The following is a 27993-nucleotide window of genomic DNA, read 5'->3' on the forward strand; positions in this document are numbered from 1 at the left end:
GGACATGGTTGCTCCATCAGAAAATTCTTATGGTTTGTCAGAGTGAAGTCTGTGTGATGGACCTCCAGTAATATCAAAATATGGCAGCTGCAGTTAAACGCTCCTTTTGGGAAGTAATAGAAATAAAGCGTATAAAAATGGGGGGGCCGGGGAAGAAGCAATTAATGTTAGGATATCATCATGAGAAGTAGTAGGATGTAGAACAAACTGCCTAGAAAAGAAAACCAATTGGAAATTTTCTACTGCAGCAAAGTTTAGAATAAAAATTGTAGTTCCTAGATCTCTAAATACATGTCAGATTTCACCCATCTCAAAGGAAATTTCTGCCAAACATAAGGCAAGGATCTGATTAGTCCGTTCCAATTGGCAAGAGTCTCCTGGCTCTGCGGTGGAGGGCTGGAGTATTCCTTGAGAGGCTGGAGATCCCAGGAGATATTCCTCCTGTCCTGGCCCAGGGTTGTCAAGCACTGGTAGCGAATTTGGGGAGAGTGCCATGTTTGCCTGAGCAGCTGCAGGTTCTGGGGAGCCTCCCGTGTGACAAGCAGTGTCATGCAGACTCCTTTGCAGTCACCTCCAAGCTGAAGTCCAAGCAGCTACATCAAAGAGTAGGTAAAGAAGCAGCCCAGGCACTTTGCAGGATGGAAATTAAGTATTCACATTCAGCTGCTTTTAAAATGTTACTCTTAGTGATATTCTTTTAATATAAAATAAATTTTCATAAATTCCACATTTTAGTAGTCTGGTAAAATGGTTGTGATAAAGGAATCTAGAAAACCTATCAATTTCTAGAAACTTCAGGCAGGCAAGATTAATGTATCTAAAAAAAAGTTTGTGAGGAGTGAGGAAAGAATCTAAAAATATGTTTTCCCTTACATTAGTTCATATTTGCGATTTATTTTGCTAATATGCCCTACTTAGTTCAAAGAGCAGCCTTGGTGCCTCCACACTATGTATTTTGAGTGTTTGTCAGTGATCTTCAGGTTTAGAATTTTTTTTTTTCTTCAGGATCATGGAATTAAAGTCGTTGGAATTGCCAAGCATGCCTTAATCAAAACCAGTACTTTTTAGTAATATTTTAGTATTTTGTGCTATAGCAGAATCAAACCAATTTACTTCTGAAAAATAATTTTTGAACTTGACTCTTTTCTGTAGTCAATCCTGGAAAATTTTTTATGTTAGTATTATATATTAGAAAATTCACATAAGAACTGATTTTTTAGAAAGATTATTTAGCTATTTTACATTATTCTCTCATTGAACTTTTACTGAAAGAACTTAAGGATATACTGTTACCCTGTTAGGAAAATGAAAGGTGAAAGTAAAGCTTTGAAGTCATTACCACTGCTGTCAAATGCCATGTTTGCACTTTCCGTGGTTCCATTAGATTTAATGCATACAATTTCAGTAGCTGAATTTGTAATGAGCAATAACGGGGCTGGACTGTAGGGACGTTTTTAAAAAATTGCTAAAGAATGTATAAATTAGAAGAGTTTCTTCTATGTTCTTGCTGACCTGTTTTCTTAGCTTTCTTTTAACACTGCTGTCAACAGATTCAGCAAGAATTTAATAAGCAACTTGCCTATTTGTAAAATCTGTCCTGTTTAAGTGCTTTGAACTAGAAAAATGGTTCACTTGCTTTTTTATGTTGTTTTATAGCCATGATATGTTTTAAGATCTGTAAACTGTGGGGGAAAAAAGTGTTCTTTTTCTGGGTAAAATAGCAAATATTTTGGTTTTAATAAATATAAACTCTAAAAAAAAATAACGTTACAGTGTAAAATTAAGGTCATGATTTATTTTGTTCTGTAACTAGGGCGTCACTATGGAGCAGTAACTTGTGAAGGATGCAAAGGATTCTTTAAAAGGAGTATACGGAAGAATTTAGTTTATTCGTGCCGAGGAACAAAAGACTGTGTCATTAACAAACACCACCGGAATCGATGTCAGTACTGTAGGCTGCAGAGATGCATTGCGTTTGGGATGAAACAAGATTGTAAGTCTGAATAAGTGTAAATTATTTTAGCTGGCAGCTATGTTAAAGTTTGTGCTACAAAAGATATGCTTTGTATTAATACAAATTGTTACTTTGATTTTATATTTTTAAATCATTATATCTTTTTCTTTTAAAGAATCATGCAAGTTTGGTGTATCAGATGTCTGAAATGTTTTCAAGCATACATATTGTGTGACAATAAGTATATTGCATGTGGTAAAAGTGAATTAATTGTTATTCTTAGGTGGCAAATGTCAAACATGTCTTCATGTTCGGTTTTTATATATGCAGTTCCATTTTTCTATGTGTAAATGAAGGTATTGAGCGTTTCAAATCCTTCTACCTTCTTGGCACTTTTTCCACAACTGAGGTTGCTGGCAATTGCTGTTCACTCTTGGCGAATCTCTGCAGAGACAGTTATTCACAATGCAGAGATCCATAGTGATCTAGAGATCAGTTCTTACTGATTCCTGTAGATTTCAAGTTCCTTTTTAGATTTCCATACATTGGGTGTAGTGATACTGTAATACCACAGCAGCATCAGAATACTAAATACGCAGAAAATCAAGCAATAGATGAATTCTTCAGCCCCAATACTGCCACGCTGTTGCTATACACACAGTATTAGTCTTGTGCTCTGCTCTCTGCCATCCATCTCTATTTTGCTGACCCTCTTGAACCTCTGTGGACATTCCCCTCCTTACAGCCCTGCTTCTGTCAGCAGAAACCAGTAACCATTTTCCAGCACAGAGGAAATTAATTCAGAAAGGGAGGAAAAGCTGGGGCGGTGAAAGTGGATCTTTCCTCCTTTACCCCTTAGTTCAGCTGGCAGTACTTTGCACCTCCACGGAAGACTCTTCAAGCAGAACAAAATCACTGGGGTTGGGGGTCAGAAGGCAGGAAAAGGATCTCTGGGTTGTGGGGGAATGCTGAGCAGAGGTGAGGATTGTTTGGAGAAAAGAAGTCTCATTCTTCGGTGGAGTGGGGAGAGGAAAGAAGGCTCAGCACTGCCTTGTACTGTAGCTCCCTCAGCAGGGTTGTTTGTCCCTTGAAGAAGTCTTGGCCCTTTCTCAGCAAACTAAGATCCAGCTAGCGAGCACAGGGTTAGCTTAGCAAAGGAAGATAAAAGACTTCTGCCTCCATCTCCCACCCTTTCAAAGCACCATTTGTGGGTTACGGGCTAGCTTTAATGGCATTGTCAATACTTGATGATATTATGACATTTGGTTTTATGATACTTATCAGTGTAAAAATTTGAATAGTATCACAGTCTACTACTAACTTGAAAACTTTTTTTTTTTAGTCACACATTTTCCAAAACTGCATAATTGAAGAAAAAAATAGATTTTTTTTCCTGTTTACATTTGTGGTTTAAAGTAATGATCATTTGGGATTCTCTTTATAGGCTTAAACAGTTTCTATGTGCAGTACAATATTGAAGAGGCTCTGCTAGCCAGTAGGCAGTGCTTATCAGGCTGGTGAATTGATACATATTTTAAATTACATATAGGCCTGGTTTGTGACTCTCTTTCAGGATCTTATTCCAATCTATAAAATGACTTGCACCGCTTCAAAATTGTGGAAGAACAACTTACTGCATATTTTTAAAAGATTTGTACTTTGTAAATACCTTTTATTAATTAAGTTTTACAGTAGCAATGTTATGCTACTGTTATGTTATTTTTCCAGAAATTAAATTTTCCTTTTAAACTTTTAAAATCGAACTGTAAACTGATTTCTTTTGGCATTATTCTGTAGAGCTAGAGAGCTCCCCATAGGGTATAATACTGTAAGTTTCATTTTAATGTTCTCTAATCCATCCAAAGCAAGGTGATGTATCTGTAGACTAAAGCCCAGATTCATTCCACCTAGTTGTGTTGAGCTATTCAAATTAAAAATCTGCTTCTTCTCTGAAGTCAGTGACTCTGGGTCAGGATGTCGCCCAGATCTTAAATGGTCTGAACTGAACTTTATGAATGTCCCTTTCCCTCTATATTGTCTAAGGTCCTAACCTGAGAAGCTTCTTTAAGTGCATAAAGTTACGTGGGTTCAACCCAGACCCACGATCTGTGTAAAAAGGTACCATGAGTCCTTCACGAATGAACTGAGTGTGTGGGATAGTGAAATTGGGAGAAGGAGAAACCATAAGCCTCCACTTAAAGATCCAAATTAAAAATAAGGTATAAGGTGATTTTTCCCTTTAGTGTAACTTGAAAAATTTAGTGTCTATATGTTTGGTCTCAGACTTTGGCTACTACATCCTTTCATTAAGAACAAATCAAATTGGTGTGTTGGTTTTTACCCAAGTTGTTAGCTTATTGGTTATAGGATTTTCTTTTTTTTTTTTTTTTTTTAGTTATTTTCAGAATCATTATTTAAAATTGCAGATTAAGTAGAGGGAAAAAAAGGATTCTTTCTTAGTCTGTAATTTGGGATGTAACTTAATAGTTGCATATTGTTTTGTTAGCTGTGCAGTGTGAGAGGAAACCTATTGAAGTGTCAAGAGAAAAATCTTCAAACTGTGCAGCTTCTACAGAAAAAATCTACATTCGGAAAGATCTTCGTAGTCCATTAGCTGCAACTCCAACTTTTGTAACAGACAATGAAACAGCAAGGTATGTAAATTCTACTCAGAAGCAGCTATCTCTGTTTCTTGAATCAGGAGAAATTAATTTTAAAGTTCATCAAAATTAAAATGTGTGCTGTTTTGTGTCAGATCAACAGGTCTGCTGGAATCAGGAATGTTTGTTAACATCCATCAGTCTGCAATAAAAAGTGAGCCTACTGTGCTGATGACTCCAGATAAGGTATATGATGATATGACTGATACATTAAGTAGAGTCGATTGCTGTAATTGTGTATGTAGGGAGGGAAGGGTGTTCTGTTTTGTTGTACTTATGTTTTGTTAAATTCATTTTAAAAACACTCCTTTACATTAGCCAGTGTTGCAGGTGCCTTCTCTTCACAAGAATGGTTTTAGCCTTGCATAGTAAAAATGCTAAAAACTCTACAAAGTAAATGCCTTCCTCCACATTTTTAGGGAGCTTTAAGGGCTGCCTTATTTTTCTTTGTATTGGGCAATCCTGACACTTGGATATTTCTTTTGTACCAATGAAGTGAGATGTTTGCAAAACCTCACAGGGCATTATCGCAGTGCATTTCATAAATACTGTTAGGTATTTTTCCCCTGAATCGCTAATTTTTTTGCAAAGCTTATAAGAGCTATCTCAGCAACAATCTTATTTCTGAGCTGGTTTTCCTTTGTTTCCATTTTGTTACACTTACTGATCCACTAAAGCCATGTGGTAACTTCCCTACACGTGCACAGTAGGAAGCTTTTGTGTTTTTCTAGCTGTTGTTAAATTCCCTCATACTGTTTTCATGCATTTTGCCTTGCTTGCTGTCTGCAAAGGGCCTCATCAAAAGTTCTTTATTCATTTTTCTTGCTCTGTCTGTAGAGTATGACAAAGCAAGCTAAATGACACGTAGCATGCTTGTGTTAGCAGCAGCATACTTTCCTGTAATCATCCACTTTCCTTATTAATTTTTTTTGGTGGGGCAGGGTGGGAAGCATGTCTTACTGCCTCTCTGAGTTGCTGGTCAGTACCGTATCACCTTGTTCCTTTGCAGTTAAATAAAGACATAAAAACCAAAAAGGCTGCAGCAGAGTTCTTTTTCTGCTTGCTTTCAAAGGTGACTTTTTATCCATTCCTTCTTTTCAAACATTCTCCTATCCTATTACTACTGACTCATTTACACGAGGAAGGAAGGAAGGTGCTAAAAATATAATCTAGTGCAGTCGTATAGTCCTGGTCACTGACTGGTGAGTGGAGATGATAAATTCTCTTTCTGCACTTGCTTACCACCTGTAGCATTCTTTTTGAAAGAAATAGATAGCTATTACTTGTAAAAGTAAATGTCTAAACATTTCATATTTTAGAAGCAGTGCAGTGTCTAATTGCTGCATTATGATTACCCATTTACTGAAAACAATAATTTTCTTACAGGTCTATTCACATGCTCAATTCTTCATTTATGTAAAAGTTAGATTCTTCTATTGCAAGTTAACTGCTGCCAATATGAGAGAATTAAAAGCTATACTTTTCCCTTAGGTTGAAGCATGTCAGGGAGATTTAAGTACACTGGCAAACGTGGTGACTTCGTTAGCAAATCTCAGTAAATGCAAAGACATGTCACAAAGCAATACAGAGCTATCTATGATTGAGAGTTTAAGTAATGGAGATGCATCATTATCTGAACTCCAGCAAGAAGAACAAGCTAGCAGTGATGTTACAAGGTAAGGCATGTTACACTTGAAAATACTATTCTTTTCAAGAAGGTCTCTATCTATTCAAATCATTAATTAAATCAGCACAGTTTAGGAAATTTATCTGTGTTAAAAATAATAGTAATAACAGCCTAAGCTCACGTAGAACATAAATCTTGTAAGATTCTTCCAAGTGAAATCATAAGGAAGTTCTGTTTGAGAAATAAATACTTTTAGTTGTTTGTACTTTAAATGAATTGCAATGTAAATGTTTTTTTTTACATTGCATGATTTTCTTACCTTTTGGTTGGCCTTAATAATGTGTTAGATCTTGTATTATAGTCTTAGTACTTTGCATCACCCTGGAAAACTGTTTCTTAGATATCTCATTTGTGAAAGTAGTTTAATCCTGTAACTATTAATCTCCTTAAAAGCTTGAAAAGCATTTTCTTTCTACACAGGAGAAGTCACAGAATTCTCACCATCAATACAAATACATTCATTTAATATCATACAAACTTGTGTCTTGCACTGGTTCTAATTGAGCCATTTTGGTGAGCGTATGTGTAAGACGTTCTGTGTAGTACCTACTCAGTTATTCTGTCAATCAATCACAATCGTGTTCTTCCTTGGTTGTCATCTCATGCAAGCTTCTGACACCTGTCCCAGCAATACTCCTTTATGCACCATCTACATTGTACATGCTGTTTTGAAAATGTCTATGTCGAGTAAATCCATCAAGGAAAAAAGATTGGTATATAGTGAAGTAGTTTGTACTGACTGAAATACAGGATTTCCCCTATGGTCTCCACCGCTTTGTATAATTGCAAGCAGAATGCATTTGTTCTGCTCCTTTCTTCATACGCTGCTTCGAAAGTCAGTGTGACTTTATATAGGTGCTGATTTGGGCCTTTGCTATGTCCTCCTTGGTAAAGAATATGAGAATATGCTGTGTAAATGGTATTGTTGTACGTGCTGATAAACTTCATTCAATACTATGGCTGTTCAAACAGATGTGGTAATCTTTCATTTCTTTATTTCCTGGCCCTTTCAGATGCTTGCTTTTGCCTCTTCAGTGTTTCTGTTCAGTTTTAAAAATGTGCTTATAAAAAGGCATCAAGTTCTCTCAGCCAGAGAGCTTGAAAGAGCTCTGACTCAGTTTAATGCGTACACTCGTCCAGTAGGTTACCTAATAGATTTCCAGTGAGCAGGTTCAAGTTAAATATTCCTGTGAAAGGGAAGTTGTTACTCAAGCAGAAACTAAAGTTTTTATCTAAATCTTTGATTCCTTGCGAGGCCTTATGCCAGCTTGATCTAACAGACGCAGACGTTTACTGAAGAAAAGGAGTTTAAGGGATTTCGGGAAGCAAGTTTTATTCATGCGTGGTTTTCATGTACTTTATTATATTCCATTGCTTGCAGCTACGGTAGTTAAGCTTTCACTTTTGCTGACACAAATTTAGTGTACAACTTTGCTGCTAGCATTCCGCTGCTTTTATATTCTACTGTTATATGCCTTCTCCTCTAATGGCTTCATTATCTATGTTCATTTTTTACAGTTTATCAGCAGTCCTATATATCTGGTAGTGACTGAGCCTGACAAAAAGAGAACCAAAGTTGTTTCTAGCAAAGGATATCAATACCATGTATTTTAATGTTAATTATACCTTTTTTTCTCACTTTGTGGGCTATGTTTTTGTACCTTCCAGGCAAGCTTTGTTCTAGATTCTCTTTTCCTTGGTGTTTTACCTTGCAATCATTGCTCGTGTTGGGGCTTCATGTATGAAAAGGACCCACAATGCTGAGCCACGAGGAAGCAAAGCTTTGATTGACTTCTGCTGGCTTACTACTGCCAGTTTATGAGATAGGAGGGAGAAGATTTCTTTGAAAGCAAACATTCAAGAATAAGTTGGAAAAAAAGTATCATGGGCAGACACGGTTAGCTGGTGTACCTGCCCACCGTATCTAAAAAGGACTCTTCAGCCTGTACTAGAATACAGGATCATGGCAGATGCATATGACATTTACTTTTTAGGGAAAGGAGAGATCTTGTTCCTCTCTTACATTTCTGTCCCTGCTACATGAAGAGCCCTGCAGAGATGCTGTTTTTCGTAAGAAGCAGCTGCCACTGAGCTGCCGGGTTTGCCTGTTCTACTTAAGGCTGCCAAGAGTGAGCCACACAGGACACGAAACTTGGATCTCCTAGCAGGAGTCCAATAAGATAACTTCTAGAGCTCACCCATGAATGCATTCCCTTCATGCCTACTTTCCGTATACTGGAGACAGAAGACGTCCCAGGTATATCTCTGTAGCCCACTTATATCTGTTTAGTCCACTTATGCGTGCCCCAGTCACCCTCATGTGTACACATGAAGGTGTATAGGCTAGCGTAGGACCAAAAACCAGTTCATTTACCATCTCAAGCCTGAGGCAGTGTCAGCAGCTCTTTTGTTGCGATGTTTCGTTTGGTTGTAAATGATTATGTCAAACATAGTAAACACGTAGGGGTTTTTTAGCATGTTAATGAATTTAGATAGCTAGGGAGTGTGGGGGAAGAGAAGGTGGCAAAGTTCTGCTCCAGACTTTGGCATTAAATCAGTGATTTTAGATTCTGTGGTAATAAACATGCCTCTATAAATTGAGAATCAGCTCTACATACAAGCTTTTGTAAAGCAATCAGCTTTTGTAAAGTTTTCAGACCTCTGTGCATAAGTTTTTCATGCAACGCTGTATATAAATGATACTGCTCTCAGGGTATCTAGTCTGTCTGTGGGCAGTGATCAAGTCTGTATATTTTTGATTGAAGATATATCAGTTGGTTCTCAGGTGTATTCGTGAACAGAAAAACAACAGATCTGTTATCAAGCATCAAAATAATGAGTAATATATCTGTGCTTGTCCTGACATCTCCCCTGTAACGTTGGTGCATGTGACAGGAGTCACCGCCCCACATCAAAAGGATGGTACTGAAAGCATGAGAGTGCTTTCTCTTACGTATTTCGAAACGGTCTTTTCAAATTAAGTTGAATATCCTAACCACAACTCATTACTTAAAAAAAAAAAAAAAAAAAAATATTCTGTTTGTGCTTCATAGCAGCAAAAATCTGTAAAATTTATACATGCATTAAGTTGCTGTAACAGGAGTCTGATGATCATGTCCTCAAAACACTCATGCCAGCATTCTCAGTAAACATCACTAAAGAGATCTTGAAAGGCAAACTGTGATTTAGCAGCACAATCAATATGTCAAAACTGTGAATTTGTTGGCAACTAGTGTGAACAGGATCTGCTGCTAATTTTTGTTTCAGAGCCACTGTAAGTTGGAGTTTTCAGGGATTTTGTTCGGTGGAGTGTCAGGAAAAGCATGCTACTGACTTTTCCGAATCTGGTTAGTTGAAACAGACGTGTAAATACAGGTTTCAGACATGTGGATGTTCCTCCTAAATTGAAAGTCTCTAAAATGAAATTTTCTTTTCTTTTTTGTTTGCTTGTTTGTTGTGATCTTACAGAGCATTTGATACTCTTGCAAAAGCACTAAATCCAGGAGAGAGTGCAGCATGCCAGAACTCGGAAAGCATCGAAGCCAGCGTACAGCTGATCAGTGGAGAAACAAGCACGAATATTGTTGAAATAGAGGGGCCACTACTCAGTGATGCTCATGTAGCATTCAGGGTACTTAATACTTTTTTACTGTTGACTGTTTATAACCATCTTAACATAGTAATGTAAAATGATGATCTGATTAAATGTTATTTTGAATTTCATAGAAGAGTAACTATTTGTTCAGGTATTGGCATTCATTTCTGATGAATGCACTACTTTTGTTCACTGGTTAACTATTTGTTTGGGAAAACGTACAGCTCTCTTCAGTGGTTTAGCTGCACTGTTTATTTTATAGCTTCTTACCTTAAAAATACTAGGTAATCCATGCAAAAGGATTTACATAGATAAGAGCCACACGAAGCAGAGAGTCAGCATCCACATTCTTCTCGCTTGTTAACAGGTGGATCTGATGCAATCTGCAACTGGATTTTGAAACTCTTAAGTGTATTTGTGAGTTTCTCCTTTGTGTATATACCCTATTTTACTATGGCATTAATGGACTTCAATCATTAAGGGAAAAGAGGGTTTCTTTTTTAGTGAGCCATTTATTTTCTGGATTTATTTCTCATTTTACGAGCCTGCAGAAATTCTTCTATCCATTTTTTTCATCTTATTATTCATGGACAAATCAAAAAGCTCGCTCATCTGAAAATTTCTTCAGTACCGGGCATTTTATACAACTTTGCCCCTCTGTGCTCGTTTTGGCTCGGGTAGAGTTAATTTTCTCCATAGTAGCTGGTACAGGGCTGTGTTTTGGATTTGTGCTGAAAACAGGGTTGATAACACAGGGATGTTTTAGTTACTGCTGAGCAGTGCTCACACAGAGCCAAGGGCTTTGCTGCTTCTCACCCCACCCCACCAGCGAGGAGGCTGGGGGGGCACAAGAGGCTGGGAGGGGACACAGCTGGGACAGCTGACCCCAACTGACCACAGGGATATCCCACACCATATGACGTCATGCTCAGCATAAAAAGCTGGGGGGGAGATTGGTGGGGGGGCACTGCTCGGGGACTGGCTGGGCATCAGTTGGTTGGTGGTTAGTAATTGTTTTCCTTTACATCACTTGTCTCTCCTGGGTTTTATTTCTCTCTCTTTGTTATTTTTAAATCTTTATTATTTTTTGTTATTTTCCTTTCATTACTATTACTATTGTTGTTGTTGTTATTATATTTTATTTCAAGTATTAAACTGTTTCTATTTCAACCCATGAATTTTCTCACTTCTGCCCTTCTGATTCTCTCCCCCCATCCCGCTGTGTGGTGCTTAGTTGCCAGCTGGGGTTAAACCACACCACTGTCTTATCAGCACGTGTTGTGATGACTCAGACAAACATCTCTCTAATGCAAATGTCAGTTGTTTTTTTTTAAATTGTGTTAGCCAAACTGTTATATTAAGGAGTATTAATTTCTGAAGATAAAAGTACAACACTGTATTTAGCAGTTTTGAGTCAAATCCCACTTTCTTCACATATGTAGGTGACGCCACTGATTTTACTCACATATGTTGTGAAAGGTAGAGCTGGTCTTTTCTGATGTGTATTATATTTTTAGGACTTCGGAGCAACTGTATATTAGGTATTTTACTCAGACATCAAAATATTTTTGATGTATTTATTTGTAAAATATTAACTAAAAGTACGAAAAAAGATGTTTTGTGAAATAGAATTCACACACGCCCTCCCCAGGAATTGTGGTAACTCCTCTAATTTTTCAGGCCACTTGTACTCCTTTGGGGGAAGCTTTAGAAAGTAGTGATGCCTCTGTGTTTGTATTTTTTATGTATTTATCCATATATAAATGTAAGCAACTTCATTCTAATTACAATGATTCTTCTAAAACTTTTATTCTTTGAGAGTATCTCAAATGTTGACTTTTACTTGAGATTTTTCATCTCCAGGTGCCCCAGACATGAATATTTACCAAAGATAAAGATTCCAAATTTTTGCTTTTTTTTGTTGCTTTGTATTATTAGGGTATAACAGTGTGGCTAATAATGAAAAAAAACAGGCAGTCATTCAATTTTATTTCAGGATTATCTCATGTTTATTTAAAAAACAATTTTACTTTTTCACTGAAAAGAAACTCTAAGACTGATTTTTTTCTTACCATGTTTTTTATGAAGAAAGTAAAATAACTGACTTGCACTGTTTTTTTTTTCCTTTTTTTTTTTTTTTGGTTGCCAGCTCACCATGCCTTCTCCTATGCCTGAATATCTTAATGTTCACTATATCTGCGAGTCTGCCTCCAGGTTGCTTTTTTTGTCCATGCACTGGGCACGTTCCATTCCATCTTTCCAAGCTTTAGGGTAAGTGTTCAGTTACTCTATTCACTCATGTTGTGAATACGCACTTTTACGTTTTTTATCTTCACTGTCTTCTTCAGGGACATTTTAAAATAGAAACCTACTTATTAAAACTGTTTTATAGATCTTCATCCTGAAGGTAAATTTTCTGAATCAAAACTGCTCCCAATTTCAGTCCAATTCAGGTACTTTGCTTGGGTTTTGAAGGAAAAAGGAGTAGATTTATAACAATCAAATGCCTGCACACTGCTACTCCTTTAATAAACTTTTAGTAAATAGGACTTCCTATCATTTTTTAATAGCTACATCCCGAACGAAGATGCTTATCAGGCAGTCACCAAAAAGAAGCTTCTCTCTGGATCCCCAAATATTGTTATCTTTATAGGTGAATTAGCAGTAATAATTTTGCCTTTAATAACCTATATGAAGAAAATGGTTAGCTAGATTCAGCAAGCATTCAGGATGAAGTTGTTTAATTTCAGGGGATTTTCCAAAAACTAATGGTTGCTGTAACCAGAAAGTAATTCTTATTATTCTTTTTACAGTTTGTATAACATCCTGCTTTTCCAGCAGAATTCAGTGTATCACTTAAAATTCGTAAGCTAAATGTAGTAGTACATTGCCAATCATCATGAGAAAACATCTCAAAACAGCATAGGGAAAAGTGACTTATGTTATTTTCAGAAGTAATTTTATGAAGACACATGAAATACTGTTATCAGTTCTGACACAAATGGAGTATAAGTCATGTTTGTCTTTCTCATCTGCAGTGTTTTTTCTTTAATTCAATATCAAAATAGTGTATGACTGTGGCAGCAAAGAGAATTCCTTTTTAAAGTGAGGGATTGTCCCCTTTTCGAGGAAGGCTGTCAAAAGCAGGATGATCTCTGATTACCATTTGCGTTTACTCAGGTGCTTAAGCCTAAATGATTCTACATTGTTTTAGGGAAAGATACTATACTGTGTGTAATTGAAGCCTGTGTTTTGGAGAAGGAAAAAGTAAAATTCTATGAAGTTAAACAGTAGCAAGGGTAAAAAATCAGGTAAATATGATGTTTTAATTTAGTAGAAATTGTTGCCCTGAAGAATTTCAAAATACGTAGCAAATTAACATAGTATGTTATATCATATTATATTTTTAAAAGGTTTTTGTAACAGAGAGACACTGCAAATTAGCGTTATAACAACAAATGGGAATTGCTTTTTTAAAATGTTGTACAGAACACCTGTCTCTCCAAAAAGATTTCAGAAGAAATGCTTATAGAAAATCTGATCTGCCTTTTTTTTAATATGTTACTTCCCAATATATTTTTCTGTTTGAATAAAAAAATGGAGGAGTAGGCTGTCTTAATAGTGTTAATATTCACCTATGTTAGCATTTACATTCTCATTCAAGATCATGGGCAACTGTATTTAAACACCATTTAACATAAATACTCAGTTTTCCTTTTGAAGAGCTTAAAATACTAACTTTTTTCAAGTGGAGATTTATTTGAAATTAATGCAGCTTTTTTAGTTTGAGCACATTATGTACTATAATATTGACTTTTAGAAGGGTGACTCATTTCACTTTTAAAATGAAGAGAAATTCATGGTACTAGTAATTGAGAGGAGCTGACGAGCCAAAACAAAACCATAGTAATGGTTTTGTAAGGAAGGCAGATAATTGTATCCAGGTGGTTCCCTCCTCAGGCAATGTTTTCCTTAGTCTCAGCAAGACAGTTGGCTTTGGCATACTGATTTAGTTAATGATACCAAGTTATTACTTAGTTCATCTTCCTGCACAAGGACCTTTGTAGGCAAAGGAGATTCTTACTGAAACGTTCATGAAGCTGGTTACAGCGTCTTAGTTTTTTGAGGCTGCTTAAGTTTGATCAGCAATAAAATTGCTCTAGATGATATATTTATCTACACACATACTAGCTGAGTAGGCAGTACACCCTATTTTCACTGTTCCTCAGCATAGTCCCTTTGACAGGAGATGAATGGGGATGTGACTAATATGTGTAGAAGCTGCATGTACAGTATCATGTCTACTATAACAAAAACTGGATCATAGTAAAAAATATTGCCCTAGGTAAGCTCTCTGTAATCCAGTACAGGACAAGTCTATGTTAATCTTGTCATTTGGCATATTAGTATTGCAGTAAATCATCAGAAATATTCTTGAAGATTACATCAGCGTTCTTGCAAAAATCCATTCCATTGTATTTTTGTAGTTGAAATCCTAGCTTTAATATGCTTTTCTTCTTTGATAGGTCTTGTGCTTCTTTTAAATTTCCATTATTTATATTTACTGGCTAAAACTGTGAAACATGGTACCTGAATTTGACTCCTCACTGGTAGGATTTCCTTTTTAAGGTACTGAGCTCTTGTTAAGCTCTACGAGTTAGAGATGCTTGGCAATACTGAAAGTTAGGTTACCAATATGGAAGTGCCTGAATAAGGATTGATATACCTAATTTTAAGCTTCAGCATTTGGAAAAAAAATATTGACTACACATGAAACTTAATTTAAGGACTAATTCTTACAGCATAGAAATCTTCAGGACTTCTATTTGTACTTTGAAGTCTGTATTTCAAACCTTATTCCAAACATGAAGGGGATACAAAAAATACCAGTCAGGAAGCTCAGGAACTTGATCTCACATGTTCCATTTCACATGTATTTTTAATTAAGAAATTATACCAACCTGGCAAATTTCAAGTAAAAAAAAAAAAAAAAAAAAATCTTTGAGTGTATTCTACATCCACAATACAGGAACAATGCAATTTTTTTTTGTCCATGCATGTAAATGTTATTCAAAACTAGTGTAAATCCTAAGAAAACTAGCATGATGGAATATGCCCAGACAGTTGTCGTTTACTGTAACTTCAGCTTGCTTTTGTGATAGAAATCTATCTCCTTTTAGATCATTAAAACAAAAATTACTTCTGTACAAAAGTAATTCTAAAACAAGTATTTTAATCCTAGCATGCAAATAAAAATACTTTTGATGCAGGGCTTCATTTTGGTACTGGTTGCAATGTTGAATTAGATTAATGTTTTATGAAGTGTTCTTCAAATTAAAAAACTATGTGAATGCAAATGGCTTGTTTTATTAAGTGAAGTTATTGTATTTTTTAATAGACAGGATAACAGCATATCATTAGTAAAAGCCTGCTGGAACGAACTTTTTACGCTTGGTCTTGCGCAATGTTCACAAGTTATGAATGTGGCAACTATATTAACTGCATTTGTTAATCACCTTCATGGCAGTTTACAGCAAGGTAAGGTGTATACTGTGCACATTGCCAGACTTGGGGAATTACTTCATATTTTTTAAGTTTTGAACTGCACAGAAGCTTTTTACTTATCCTTCAGTTGTTAATGAAAATTTACTGTTTATAGAGTTTTGTGGTTAGTATTGAAACGAAATACTACTAGAAAATACAGTTCACAAGATGGAATTTCTTAGCAATTTTGCAAAAGCCAGCTATGCTAATACTTACCCCCAAATTAAAAAAAAAAAAAATAGCCATCTATCTAATGTAGGTTAGCATTTACTGGGGTTGTTTTTATTGTGTGTCTATGTAATGTCTAACAGTGTTCTGCTGTTCTGTTAATATATGTCAGCTGAAATTAGGAATATTTCAGGCACCATCAACGTTAAGAACCCAAGTGTACTGTCAATATGATATCTCTGTATCAAGGGTGTAAAGTAAAGAATGACCCACCTGCCCTTGCTGTTCATAGCTGTGACACAAAGCAGCCGAATGCCAACTTGGTGATATACTTCCTTTACATAACTTGCCTTGTTGACTTCTGTATACTAGTTTTAGACTACATGCGAGTCTTCAACAGATCTTCACTAAGTATACTTAGTTTCTTATTAACCCTATGTCCTGCATCTTTTGCATATTTTTCATTCAAATGAAAGAGATGTCAGCTGGCCTCCTCTTTCATTTACTCTACAGTGAAGGAAATGTTCTTCTGACTGGTAGGGGAGTCTTTTAGCTGATCTTCTTTGTGTGCTTGTGAACGCTCACAAGGTTGTCAGCACTAGAAGCTAACTAACCAAAAATAGTATCTTCATCTGTTCATAGTCTTAACACATTTTTAATAAGGTAGATGCACATACAAAAATGTTAGCATTTTCAGGTTTAACTAGATTTTAGGGTTATTTGCTGTTATGTGGATGAAAATTCACTGTCGTTAATGCTATGCAAAAACAGATTGGTAAGCTGTAGAAAAACAGCCCACAAGACTATACATTTTTCCTCTCCTTTTATGATAAGAGAATTAAAGAATTATTTCTGAGAGGTTTTCACGTTTTAAAAATATCCACAAGATCCTCATATAAATAACAACATTAAAACAATTAACAAAACTAGAACAAATGATTAAACCACTAAATGTAATGGATCAGCTAAAGATACTAACAAATAAATCTGTGAATGTCTCTAGGAGTGATACAAATGGAATTTGGGAACTTACTTTGCTCTACATAATTTTTAAGCACGTTCACCAAAAAGGGTATTGTAGTAATTAATCATGGTTTTATCATTACTACAAATATGTGGTTTTGCCATTTAATTTGGGAATTCAGTCTGAATGCACAAATCAGAAATTTATATCCAGTGTCTTCTGGTTGTGTAGTATGCCAGCTGCAGCATCTCCAAGAGAGAACAAGTTTGTGTGGCCCAGGGACCCCAGTTTGATGGATTGTGGGGGGAATGGCATTTTCAGGCCGCTTAGCTATTGCCGATCCAAGGGGAACAGCTGTGTACCAACCACATTCCCCTAGATGCAAATCAGGAAAGGTATATAGCGTACCTTCTTTTTCAGCAGTGGCATGGTCTTTGACTGACTAAAATAACCCATGAAACTGTACACTAACCTACCTCATGGCACCTGACTCTTAGATGCAGAGCATAGATCTGCAGTAGCAGTGTATTCTTTACTTATAAGTAGTCTTTCCCTTCCTTGATCATTTCAAGCTCTAGTCTGCCTCTGATTATTGGAAGCTGTAGTGGCAGGAACACACTTAATTGTACAATGTAAGGAAAAAAAAAAAGGGAAAAAAATAGATCGTTCTAGTCCATAATTGATTGTGTCAAGATTATTCAGACCTGGTATGTGAGTTTATAGATGATGTAGATTTCCCACTGTTTGAATCTAACACAAATCATTATATTTAAAAATCCAGTGTGACCACATTTTTTGCATGTGTGTTGACTTGGGGGTTTTATATTTTGTGTGTGTGTTGACGTAGATAAGCTGCCAACAGACAGAGGAAAATTAGTAATGGAGCATATCTTCAAATTGCAAGAGTTCTGTAACAGCATGGTTAAGCTTTGCCTAGATGGATATGAATATGCATATTTGAAAGCGATCGTCCTCTTCAGTCCTGGTATGTAATTATTCCAAATGTAAAACTTATCTGTAAAACATATCTATGCTATTTTTTGCCATATACTTTCTGCCTGTTTCATTATATGCAGTTACTGTCACCTGTAGAATTACTGCCTCACTTGTTGAGGAAGCTGGCAAGGTGTATAATGAGGACTGTAGGAAGAGGAGGGTTAATCTTTTAATGTAAATAGTTGAATGCTGCTTTGGAGACACGTTTTACTCTTGCCTCTGCCATTGATTTTTTTTTTTATTTTTGTTTTAATTTATTTATTGCCTTTAATTCTGTGCCTCCTTTCTGGGGTACTCTTTCTGAGGACCTGCAGTTTAATTTCCAGAAGTGTTGCTCTTGCACATCTGGCTGAGATGGATTGAAGTTGGGTTTTTAATGTATGAAAGACTATCTCTCTGGGCATCGATTCTCACATGCAAACTTACAGAAACATCGCATCCATTCACATAGGTATTTTGAAAATAAATATTACATATAGCATTTCTGATGAATGAACACCACAAACATTCCCTTATATTATCATTTCTATCTTCTGAACAGTGTTTGCCTAATGTACTCCAAGTAACGTTAATGAACATATATTAGACAGTGAAGATAAAATGATGATTATTTTTTCCTTCTGGGAGATTAATCTACAATATGGAGAAAGTAGAGTCCTCTGGCTATGACAGTGACTGAGTAGTCAGATTATGTAACACATATGCCTGGACTGTAGAAAATCACAAAATTAATTTTCTTTTTTTGAAAATTGTAGAATTAACTTTTCTCCAAAGGCTTTCAGATATTTTATCAGTATACTACAGGTCTTAGATTCATTATTCAGAATTTAGGGATTTAATATAAAACCAAAACCAAATCTTTCGATAAAAGAAAAATGTATAAACCTCAAGTACTTTCTGTATCTCCAGGAATTTTTCACTGTCACATTTAGAAAGTAAATCTTCAGTCACTCCATTTTGCATTAGAAAGTTTTAAAGCATCAACAGATTCCTTAATCCTTATTGCTCTGCCTTTTTTAGATGCCGATGTCTCATAGAAAAGATCAAAGCAAATTTTAAAAAGCCGTCTGAATCTTCATGATGTGCCCCCCTGTCAATAGTGTAGGATATGGAGGAGAACTGAGTATTTCATTCTTGTCAGTTCTGTAGATTTATTAGCTCTGAGAAGAACTTCCTTTTTTGATTCAGTTGCAGTTCACCCTTTCACAGAAAAATTAGTTGAGGTGAGAAAATCTTTTGGAACTTGGACACTTCCAAAATGCAAATTTTAAGCATGTTTTCTTATATATATATATATAGGAATTGTGAGATTCTTGCTTTGCAGTTTCCCTTGGATTTACATGATCTTTTCTATATGTAGTATCTACAAGGAGTATCCACATCTCCCAGTAAAAGTGGCAGCATCAGCAGGAATTCATGGTACTTGTCTAAGTGCACAACAAAACCCTGTATATCTCCCATTGTTTTTTTCTTTTTTTTTTTTTAATATTGCATTAATGGAAGACTTCTGAGTTGAAAGATGTTCTTGCAAATAAGAGGTAGTATAAGTAGTGTCAGAACCCTCCAGGAAAGATGATAAATTCCCAGAGGATATTCCAGTGATATTCTTCTACTGTGGCTCACTAAGGAAAATCAGATCCTGAGTGTTTTCACTATAGAACATAATCCTGCTGTCAGTCCTCATGACTAGAAGAATCTTGCATGGTTTTATGTGTTTGCCTCTACAGTCCACTGAAGCACAGGAACAATTTCAGTTTTCTGATAAGCAGTACCCACCATGAGTTTAATGGCAATATTAAGAGCTCTTGAAAATGTTTGCGATTTTTCTTTTCCACTGAGGACTGAAGAGTTGCCTGGACTTTTCACTGTTATTTTAGAAGAGGCAGATACTTTCTATAAGTGGAGGGTGGAAGGATGTTTGGTTGTTTTAATTTCAGTAAATAATGCTTGCAGGAGACGTAATTCTCCTTTAGGTGTTCCCTACCCCAAAATAGCCCTTTCATGGCATTCCCATACACAGAACTGGTACAGGTTGCTCCAGGAAAGAAACAAAATGATGGAAGAATACCTCAGGCCCATTTTTCTAACATAATGTCTACTGGGATTTATGACAGAATCTGCTGCCCTGTCTGAGGAAATCAGTCCTGTTAGACACCAGAAAATATTTCTCTAGGAACCATACAGTTTGTCATGGTTTAACGCCAGCCAGCAACTAAGCACCACCCAGCCACTCGCTCGCTGCCTCCCGGTGGGATGTGGGAGAGAATCGGAAGAGTAAAAGTGAGAAAACTCATGGGTTGAGATAAAGACAGTTTAATAGGTAAAGGAAAAGCCATGCACACAAGCAAAGCAAAGCAAGGAATTCATTCACTACTTCCCATCGGCAGGCAGGTGTTCAGCCATCCCCAGGAAAGCAGGGCTCCTTCACATGTTAACAGTTACTTGGGAAGACAAAAAGCCATCACTCCAAATGTCCCCCCTTCCTCCTTCTTCCCCCAGCTTATGTACTGAGCATGACGTCATACGGTGTGGGATATCCCTTTGGTCAGTTGGGGTCAGCTGTCCCCGCTGTGTCCCCTCCCAACCTTTTGTGCCCCCCCAGCCTCCTCGCTGGTGGGGTGGGGTGAGAAGCAGCAAAGGCCTTGGCTCTGTGTGAGCACTGCTCAGCAGGAACGAAAACAGCCCTGTGTTATCAACCCTGTTTTCAGCACAAATCCAAAACACAGCCCCATACCAGCTACTAGGAAGAAAATTAACTCTATCCCAGCCAAAACCAGCACACACTTGTAAAGCAATATTTACTTATTTGTTTGGTCTGAAGTTAATTTGTCTCCTTCTGATTAGATTTGACAACACAAAAGGTAGAAGGAAAAATATTTTGGGAAAAGATTATATCCAGTCACGATTGAGATGAATTTTCTTTAGCTCACATGCTTTCAGGATCACATTCCTAATGACGTGTAGCTACTTTAATGGCAATGTGTTGTCAATATTCTTGATCCTATGAGCCGTAAAATAAAATCTTCATATACTTGAAAGTGATGTTCAGTAGCTTGAACAGAAGGGATGTTCTGGCAATGATTCACAGGCCAGAAATTACAATTTCAGGGATTTTACTGCTCTGCTACAGGCTGCGGCTGGGCTGCACATGCAGCAGAGTCCTAAGGTAGGAACATCTGCTTTAGTAGGCCCTGCTTGATTTGCTGTCTTCCATAGCTGGAGACTTGAAGATTACTGAAAATCTGTGCCAAAGCAGCTGTTTGACTGTCACAAGACAGCCTTGGGCAAAGAGACGAGTGTAAAGGGCCTAGAAGACTTTGCATCTTTATAAATGGCTACTGCTGTACTAGCAGTGGTCTTCAAACTGCTGTTTTCAGAAGTTGACTTGTAGCTGTGTTGCTCTAAAAGCAGCGTCATGAGGCAATGCATAGTGCATGTCAACAACAGCTCTTCAAAATGTGTTGCTTTACAAACTTGTTACCGTCTTGTCCTCTGCATAAATTTGAAATCATGCTTTCAGAATGACTGAATTACTATATAGGACAAAATATTCCTCTGAGAAATTAAGTGTTCAGGGGATTCCAATATATCACAACATTCCTCGGAAAGCTTCTATATCTGCAGAGTTAGACTAAAAAAATCCTGTTTTTTTTGACAGAAGGCCATATATTTGGAGAGGAAGAGTGACTGTTAGAAATAATCTTTTACCTGACATAATTTGGCAGCTGATTTATGATCCCATTTCTGAAAAATAAAATCTATGTGATTTGTCATGCTGCTATGACAGTAAAATATTTACATTAAGATAGATGGATAATAAAAATTACAGGCCATGTAAAGTGTTCAGAATTACTGGATAATAATTTCCAAATGTGACTTGGCAGTTAGGTTAATATCCTTTTGTTTCAGCAAGTTTTAGATTTCAAGTGTTTAAATCACTGCTAAAAATTATGTTTAGCGCATTTGAAAATTTTGCACCAAACAGTTGAAAAAGAGTGATCGGCTACATATCTTCTACAGTTTTTAGGAAAAAAATGGTTCATAGCCTTTTATTCTGCTTTTTCCACTGATCTTAATTTTATCCTTCACTTCCTACCCAAATGCTATTTGTGCATACAATATTCCAGTAAATGTCAGTGTATTGAAACAATGCTGTTCTACTGCTACACAGAGAACAGAGCTGTATCATCAAGATTGATGTAAACATTGCAAGCACGGCATTTATTTGAACTCTTCAAAATGTCTGGTTGTATTTATAAGAACTAAGTAAAACACAAACATAGAGGAAAAGAAATACAAGGAGGTAAAGCAGTGTCCTCCACTAAAACTGTGAAGCTGCTACAGCTACCAAATAATGATTTCAGTATGCTTACAATTAGATAATCTGTGTGCATTTTAGTGCATCTTAAATAGAACAGGTATAACAATGTAGAGTGTTTTTTTCAGATCACCCAGGTCTAGAAAATGTGGTACAGATTGAGAAATTTCAAGAAAAGGCTTACATGGAGTTCCAAGACTATGTAACAAAAGCATATCCAGATGATACTTACAGGTCTGTAAACTTACATGCTTACTTGATTGATTCTCTGTTCAGAGCATCGGTGATACCGATTTGTAGAGTATTTCTTGTAATAAATATGTACATATTTTTCTGACCTCCTTAAAGGTAAGAAATTACCTTTAGAGCACTTCCAATATTATGTATGTACTCATGCAAATTATGAGTATTATTTATATACTCATTCATTATTAATTTCCAAAATGAAATATTGGAAATAAAATAAATATTTCCAATGTTTTCATTTTGAATTGCACCTACTTGGAATATTTTCTCATTTGGTCTAAGTCCAAACATTATACAGTCCATGTAATTGACAGGTATATTAGCATTTTTTGTACTGTTGAAGACATGACTGAACTTAAATTTAGTGCTCTACTGATTTAAATATTTAAGCCTTCCGTGAACTAGATATAGCAAATTTTGACCAGTATTGGCCCTTGTTAATTATTTCTCTTCTCTTACTGATAACATGATTATTAATAACACCAAAATCTGTGACCACAAGTAACACTTTTTACCAAACTTATTTTCCAGACTGTCTAGACTTCTTCTCCGATTGCCTGCTCTTAGGCTGATGAGTGCTGCCATCACTGAAGAGCTATTCTTTGCAGGACTAATTGGAAATGTTCAGATTGATAGCATCATCCCATATATTCTGCGAATGGAGACAGCGGACTACAACTCTCAGATAATTGGTCACGCCGTATAAAAGTAGCAGTCAAGGATTCTGTACCATGGCAGTCATGGTGATGTAAATGCATACCCTGTCTCCAAGAGATGGCAATAAGCCTTCCCATGCACCTTTCCAAAGAAGGCTAATACTTCTCCTTTCCAGTACACTTGGGAAACATGATGGAGTGTATTAAGGAATATAGGATCGCTTCCGATTTTTCATTTGATCTTCAAGGACTTGTAAATTAACTTGATATCTGAAGAAAGTCAAGAATTGTCCATCCTATTTTTGTAGATAGATGAACTTGGAATATTTGTTTATGAAGTCCAGGCTTGTGAAGAAACTGAAGAAGCTTTGACTGAACTAAGGTATCTCAACTTAGTTTGATGTTTTAGACAAATAAATTAACTTTCCTCTCTGAGTTGTGTTTTCGGTGTTTTGCTACTAGTTCTTTCTCACTGATCAAATGGAAAATACATGATGAGACATCCTGAAAAGGCCAGTGTTTCCATGGAAGCAAGACCGTTATAACCAAACATATTTTTTCCTGTTGTTTTGAAGAGAGATTTGTTTCTTGTTGAGTGAAACACCGGGCACCATTACAAGTGCAGAGAAAGTAGAGGAAGTTCACATTTTAAAATATTCTGATGATATGTTGATGCAGTTGATCAAACGTGAAGGAGCAAAGGGTCAGTACTGACTGTTTTGTGGATGCAAAGGAATACTGTGTTGTAGTATTATGTCTTGGTAGACATCAGCTGTTTTATACTATGAAAACTAAGAGAGAAGTGTATACTGAAGGTATTCAGAGACAGCATCCTCCTGTTTTTTCTGGTCTCAGAAGTTGAAGCTTTTTCACACCACCCTTCCCTCTTCTATACTCAGTGCCCAACGATGGAGGCATTCTAGATGCCTCTTAACTTGTGTTCATGTCTTTATTTGTTTATTATTGTTAGCCTTTGGCTATGTAGTTCTATTTTCCAGCCAGTCTCATATGATTATTTTTTAAGTTTGAGTTTGTCAAATCCAGTGCCCCTCCCTATGGGAGCATGGTCTCTGCTGCTTTTCCTTTCCTTACTAGAAATGGGTCTAGATACTTCATATATGTTGCCTGAATCATACTCCATAGCTCCATCTAAGGATGGGTTTCAATGTTTTTCTATCTTGAGGCATGTGCCTCACTGACAAGTAATACTGGCACATGGTTGCTTCTTTTTGCAACGGGAAGTTATACATCCCTAGCACATTTAATACCTGTTGCTTAAAATGAGAGAAGTATCCTAGTAAAAGTGGTGGTCTACCTCTGGCACTAGCAGTTAGGATTATCTAAATCTTGGATCAAGGCCGAGTTGTATTTATCATGAATTTTCTCTTTCTCTGGCAACATGGGGTGAGGAAGAGCCTCACCCAATCAAGAAACACATGGTTGCACCAGAAATTGCTTAGCCAAAAGATCAGCTCAAATGGGGGCCTTTGCCCACTCTGCACGAGCAGCTCCAAGGCCACCCTATCACCAAGAGGCTACTAGATGAGGCTTGGATGAGTTCTGTAGTTTTTCTCGGCACCTGAGGATCTCAACCAGCCAAAAAGAATCAGAGAACTGCCTCTGACACTGAATTTCTGTGTTCTTTTCGAGTCCATTAACTGAGCTGCATGGATCTTCCTCCACCCAAGCTCTGTAATCTGAAGCTGTACTACAGGATCGGTCATATCCAATACCACAGACCAAAGCACTCAGTGCTGAGGACCCCTGATGGGATGGAACCATGTCTGTCCCCTGCTCTGCCGTGGCACTTACTGACTTGCTGGGGGACGGCCTTCAGTGTTGGAGGTGGCCATGGCAGCTGAGCTCTTCCCACATTCCACCTTTCAAAGGGCGCAGGATTCAAGCTCTTCATCTGTGTTCCCTGGAGAGCAGTATAAGGACTACTTCTCTGCGTTTCAGGATGTATGCATCCCATCAGCAGGCTTTATGGAAATACGAAAGACAGTTGCTGCCAATATGCTGTGCTTGTTCTCTCCCCAGGGGTTAAAGGCCCATCTTGCTATCTGTAGGACCAGTTGCAGATGGGAGGTATATCATTCTTCAGTTCAGCTCTCCTTAGAAATTTTGACCCTGCTTTCTAGCTCTGTGCTATCCCTAACTCACTTCTCACCCTAACAGGCACGGAAGATTTACAGTCCTCTGTGCTAAACCTTTTAAGGAAGCTGACAGCACGTTACTCCTGAATATTTCGGAGGTGGTTTCCCAGGTGTTCCAGTACTCTTGGGAGAGTTTTACTCCAATATTCTCCAGATTCCTGTAACCCAGATAATAGTAAGATGGAAATAAAAGCTTGTTTTCCTTCTAAATGCAGCACATTGTACAAATGTCTCTCACATCCCTGCGGAAATCTCACAGCTTGAGCCTCAGGTGTGATATGCAGTTCTTTGTTTACAGCTGGCCAAAAGATTCAGCTGCTGCAGCCTCTCACGTGGTACTGTCCAGCTTCAGAAACAGCTGAGAAAATACCAGTGTTTCTGCAGATGTAAATCTTTAGTGATTGAATCCCTCAGCTCATCCATCTTTATCATAGAACAGCCCAGGTTTAAAGGGACCTTGAAAGATCACCCCGTCCAACTTTTTGTGGGAAAGGGAGCCTAGATGAGATTTTCTAGCACCCTGTCCAATCGCATCTTGAAAACCTCCAGTGATGGGGACTCCACCACATCCCTGGGGAGGTTGTTGCAGTGATTGATTGTTCTCAGTGTAAAAAATTCCTTTCTTACACTGAGATCTCCAAGACTTTTCAAAGATTATAGACAGTGGCCTTGCACCAATGTCAGCCACTTCTCTTAATACCCTAGGGTGGATTTCCTCTGGGCCCATGGATTTATGTGGGTTGAGTCCTTGCAAGAGGCTGCAGACCAGCCCTTCCTCCACTGCTGGTGGGTCGACACGTGCGTTGTTGTAGCTACTTGATCCTGTGCTTTGCGGTCCAGCTATACTGGTGAAGACAGAGGCAAAGAAGATACTGAGAACCTCTGCCTTGTCAGCATTATTAGTGAGTAGTTTCCCTGCCCTGTTAGGCAATGGGTCTGTCTATGTCTTCCCTGTGCTTCTGCTTACTGCTCACGTATCTGAAGAACCCTTTCTTGTTGTTCATCAGATCTTCGGCCAATTTCAGTTCTAGCTGAGCCTTAGCCTTCCTGACCGCATCTCTGCATGCCCTAGCAAGGTTCTTGTAGTCCTTGATGGGTATTTAGCTGCCTTTCCATAGCCGGTATGCTTCTTTTTTGCTCCCCGTTTTTTTTCCCCCTTTTTTCTTTTTTGTTAGAGCACTGTTTTGGAGGAGATGGCCTCAGAACCTTATTTTCTCTCGTTTTCTGTTCTTGCTTCCTCTTTGTGCCCTAGTCTGTTTGAATACAAGTTAGCCTACTTCAGTAACGTGGACCGCCACTACCACTGACTGCTGGGTCAAGACTACTTTCTTAGGATCTGTTAACAGCAAAAGAACCTTGGTCATGTTTCACATCAGGCTGTTTAAATTCAGGTGTTTGAAACATGTCCTTGCTGTTCTTTTTGATGCGCATCACCTCTGCTGGGCAGCAGAAGATCCAAATCCGTCTGGCTGACTTTTTCCCCTCCCACACCTTTTACTGTTCTTTTCCTGGCAAATCCCTTGACTTCATCTGGGATTTCTGCCAGATCACCGAACCAGGAAATTCACTCATCCATGTTTTTCTTTTTAAATCCTGTATTTTCAGGCCTGAGATTTCCCTTCACATGTTGGGCAGCAAGAGAATATTGTCTTCTTATTTGCATGGGACAGAGGCTTTCAGATTATCTTTAATCTAGTTCTGTTGACCGGCTGAGAAATCAAACAGGATAACCATCTCCAAACTAGGTAATGGACTGTATTACCTCCCGTGAACAGTATGGTTGAGTCACCATCAGTAATCAGGATATACTCTTAAGAGTTCTCAGACTACATTTGAGGCTTTGTTCAACAATATCTCTGTTTCATATCTTTACAAACTGGACAACTAGTTCAAGAAACCTTCAACCAAAGAACCAAGAAGTCTCTGCCAGCCACTTTTTTCTGAGAAGACTGGGACACTTACTTAATTATTTGTGGTGTGGCCATCTATATGGATGTGCATGAAAAGAAAAGTCACTTATCTCAAAGAGATTCTAGCTACTTGTGCGTTGTCCGTATAGGTGATAATCACATACCCTTCTCCCTTCCTATGTGTCGCTGACAGAATATTATAACTCCATGCTTGCTGTCAAGTCAAGGAAAAGGGAGAGATGTGAGTAAGCACCCACAATATTGTGAGGGCCAAAAAAACCCCATTTTATGATCTTGGATACCTCTGATGTTCGGACCTCTATAGAGCACATGTACATACACACAATGCATTGCAAAGAGCTCTGGCTACTGGTAAGTAACCTTTTTCCCCCCCACTGCTTTCTTACATTTTTTCATAATAATAAATCTTCATCATAAGTTCAGTATTGATTTAAAGGTAGGGTGCAGCTGGTGTATGCTGCCTGGCAAGTAATCTGTCTTGTCTTCATGATGATCTAAAAGCTGGATGCCATACTGCAGCTTGTTGCTTCAGTGTTGTTCACTTTGCTCATCAAGATTTTTCATTAATCATTTAAAAATCATTTCATTAATCATTCTTAAGCTATCAATACATGCTTTTGATAAGGAATGGGGCATAATTGGGTTTTCTCAGGAATAGGAGCTTTAAAACAGGTAAAGTAATACAGGGATGAACATGGTTTTTCCTTATTTCTGGATGTTAACCATTGCAGTCATCTGAGAATAATGCAACTGCTCATGGAAAGGCTAAACAGGGAAGTTCTGATTTTGTTGTTTTCGTTTTTTAAGATAACTGCTGCTCAGTTAAATGTAGAGTATTAAGTTACCTTCAACTCAGGCCCTTAGTGTTTCTAACAGCTATTTTTTATGATGACATGATCTCACATTACTACCTGTGTGATTTATTGTCATTTATAGTCTTGTGAATAAATGTTCTTTGCTACTGAATGAAAGGCTGGCTAATACTACTGGTTTCTTTCATGCTGTTCAGTAACATTGTTAATCAGCTAACACAAACATGAATATTGAAGCTCACTCCACCATGGATGTTAGAATATCTCATTATTTTTGTGACCTCTTCCTTTCACTTTTAATTTATT

The 27993-nt window shown here is 37.3% G+C and overlaps 1 protein-coding gene across 5 annotated transcripts in view; it reads left to right on the top strand.

Moving 5' to 3' along the window:
- The window catches only part of NR2C1 (nuclear receptor subfamily 2 group C member 1), a 60112-nt gene extending 32190 nt beyond the window's left edge, over nucleotides 1-27922 (top strand). For all 5 annotated transcript variants that reach the window (XM_082310350.1, XM_082310348.1, XM_082310352.1 and 2 more), the window contains 10 exons: nucleotides 1814-1993; nucleotides 4461-4608; nucleotides 4710-4800; nucleotides 6106-6290; nucleotides 9770-9932; nucleotides 12046-12167; nucleotides 15295-15434; nucleotides 17420-17557; nucleotides 22015-22120; nucleotides 22664-27922. In XM_082310350.1, the coding sequence (XP_082166476.1) occupies nucleotides 1814-1993; nucleotides 4461-4608; nucleotides 4710-4800; nucleotides 6106-6290; nucleotides 9770-9932; nucleotides 12046-12167; nucleotides 15295-15434; nucleotides 17420-17557; nucleotides 22015-22120; nucleotides 22664-22838 (1448 nt within the window). In that variant the 3' untranslated portion in view covers nucleotides 22839-27922. The remainder of the gene's footprint in view (nucleotides 1-1813; nucleotides 1994-4460; nucleotides 4609-4709; nucleotides 4801-6105; nucleotides 6291-9769; nucleotides 9933-12045; nucleotides 12168-15294; nucleotides 15435-17419; nucleotides 17558-22014; nucleotides 22121-22663) is intronic.
- The last annotated feature ends 71 nt before the right edge of the window (nucleotides 27923-27993 follow it).

This window comes from Platalea leucorodia, assembly GCF_965183815.1.
Source record: "Platalea leucorodia genome assembly, chromosome: 4".
Lineage (NCBI taxonomy): Eukaryota > Metazoa > Chordata > Aves > Pelecaniformes > Threskiornithidae > Platalea > Platalea leucorodia.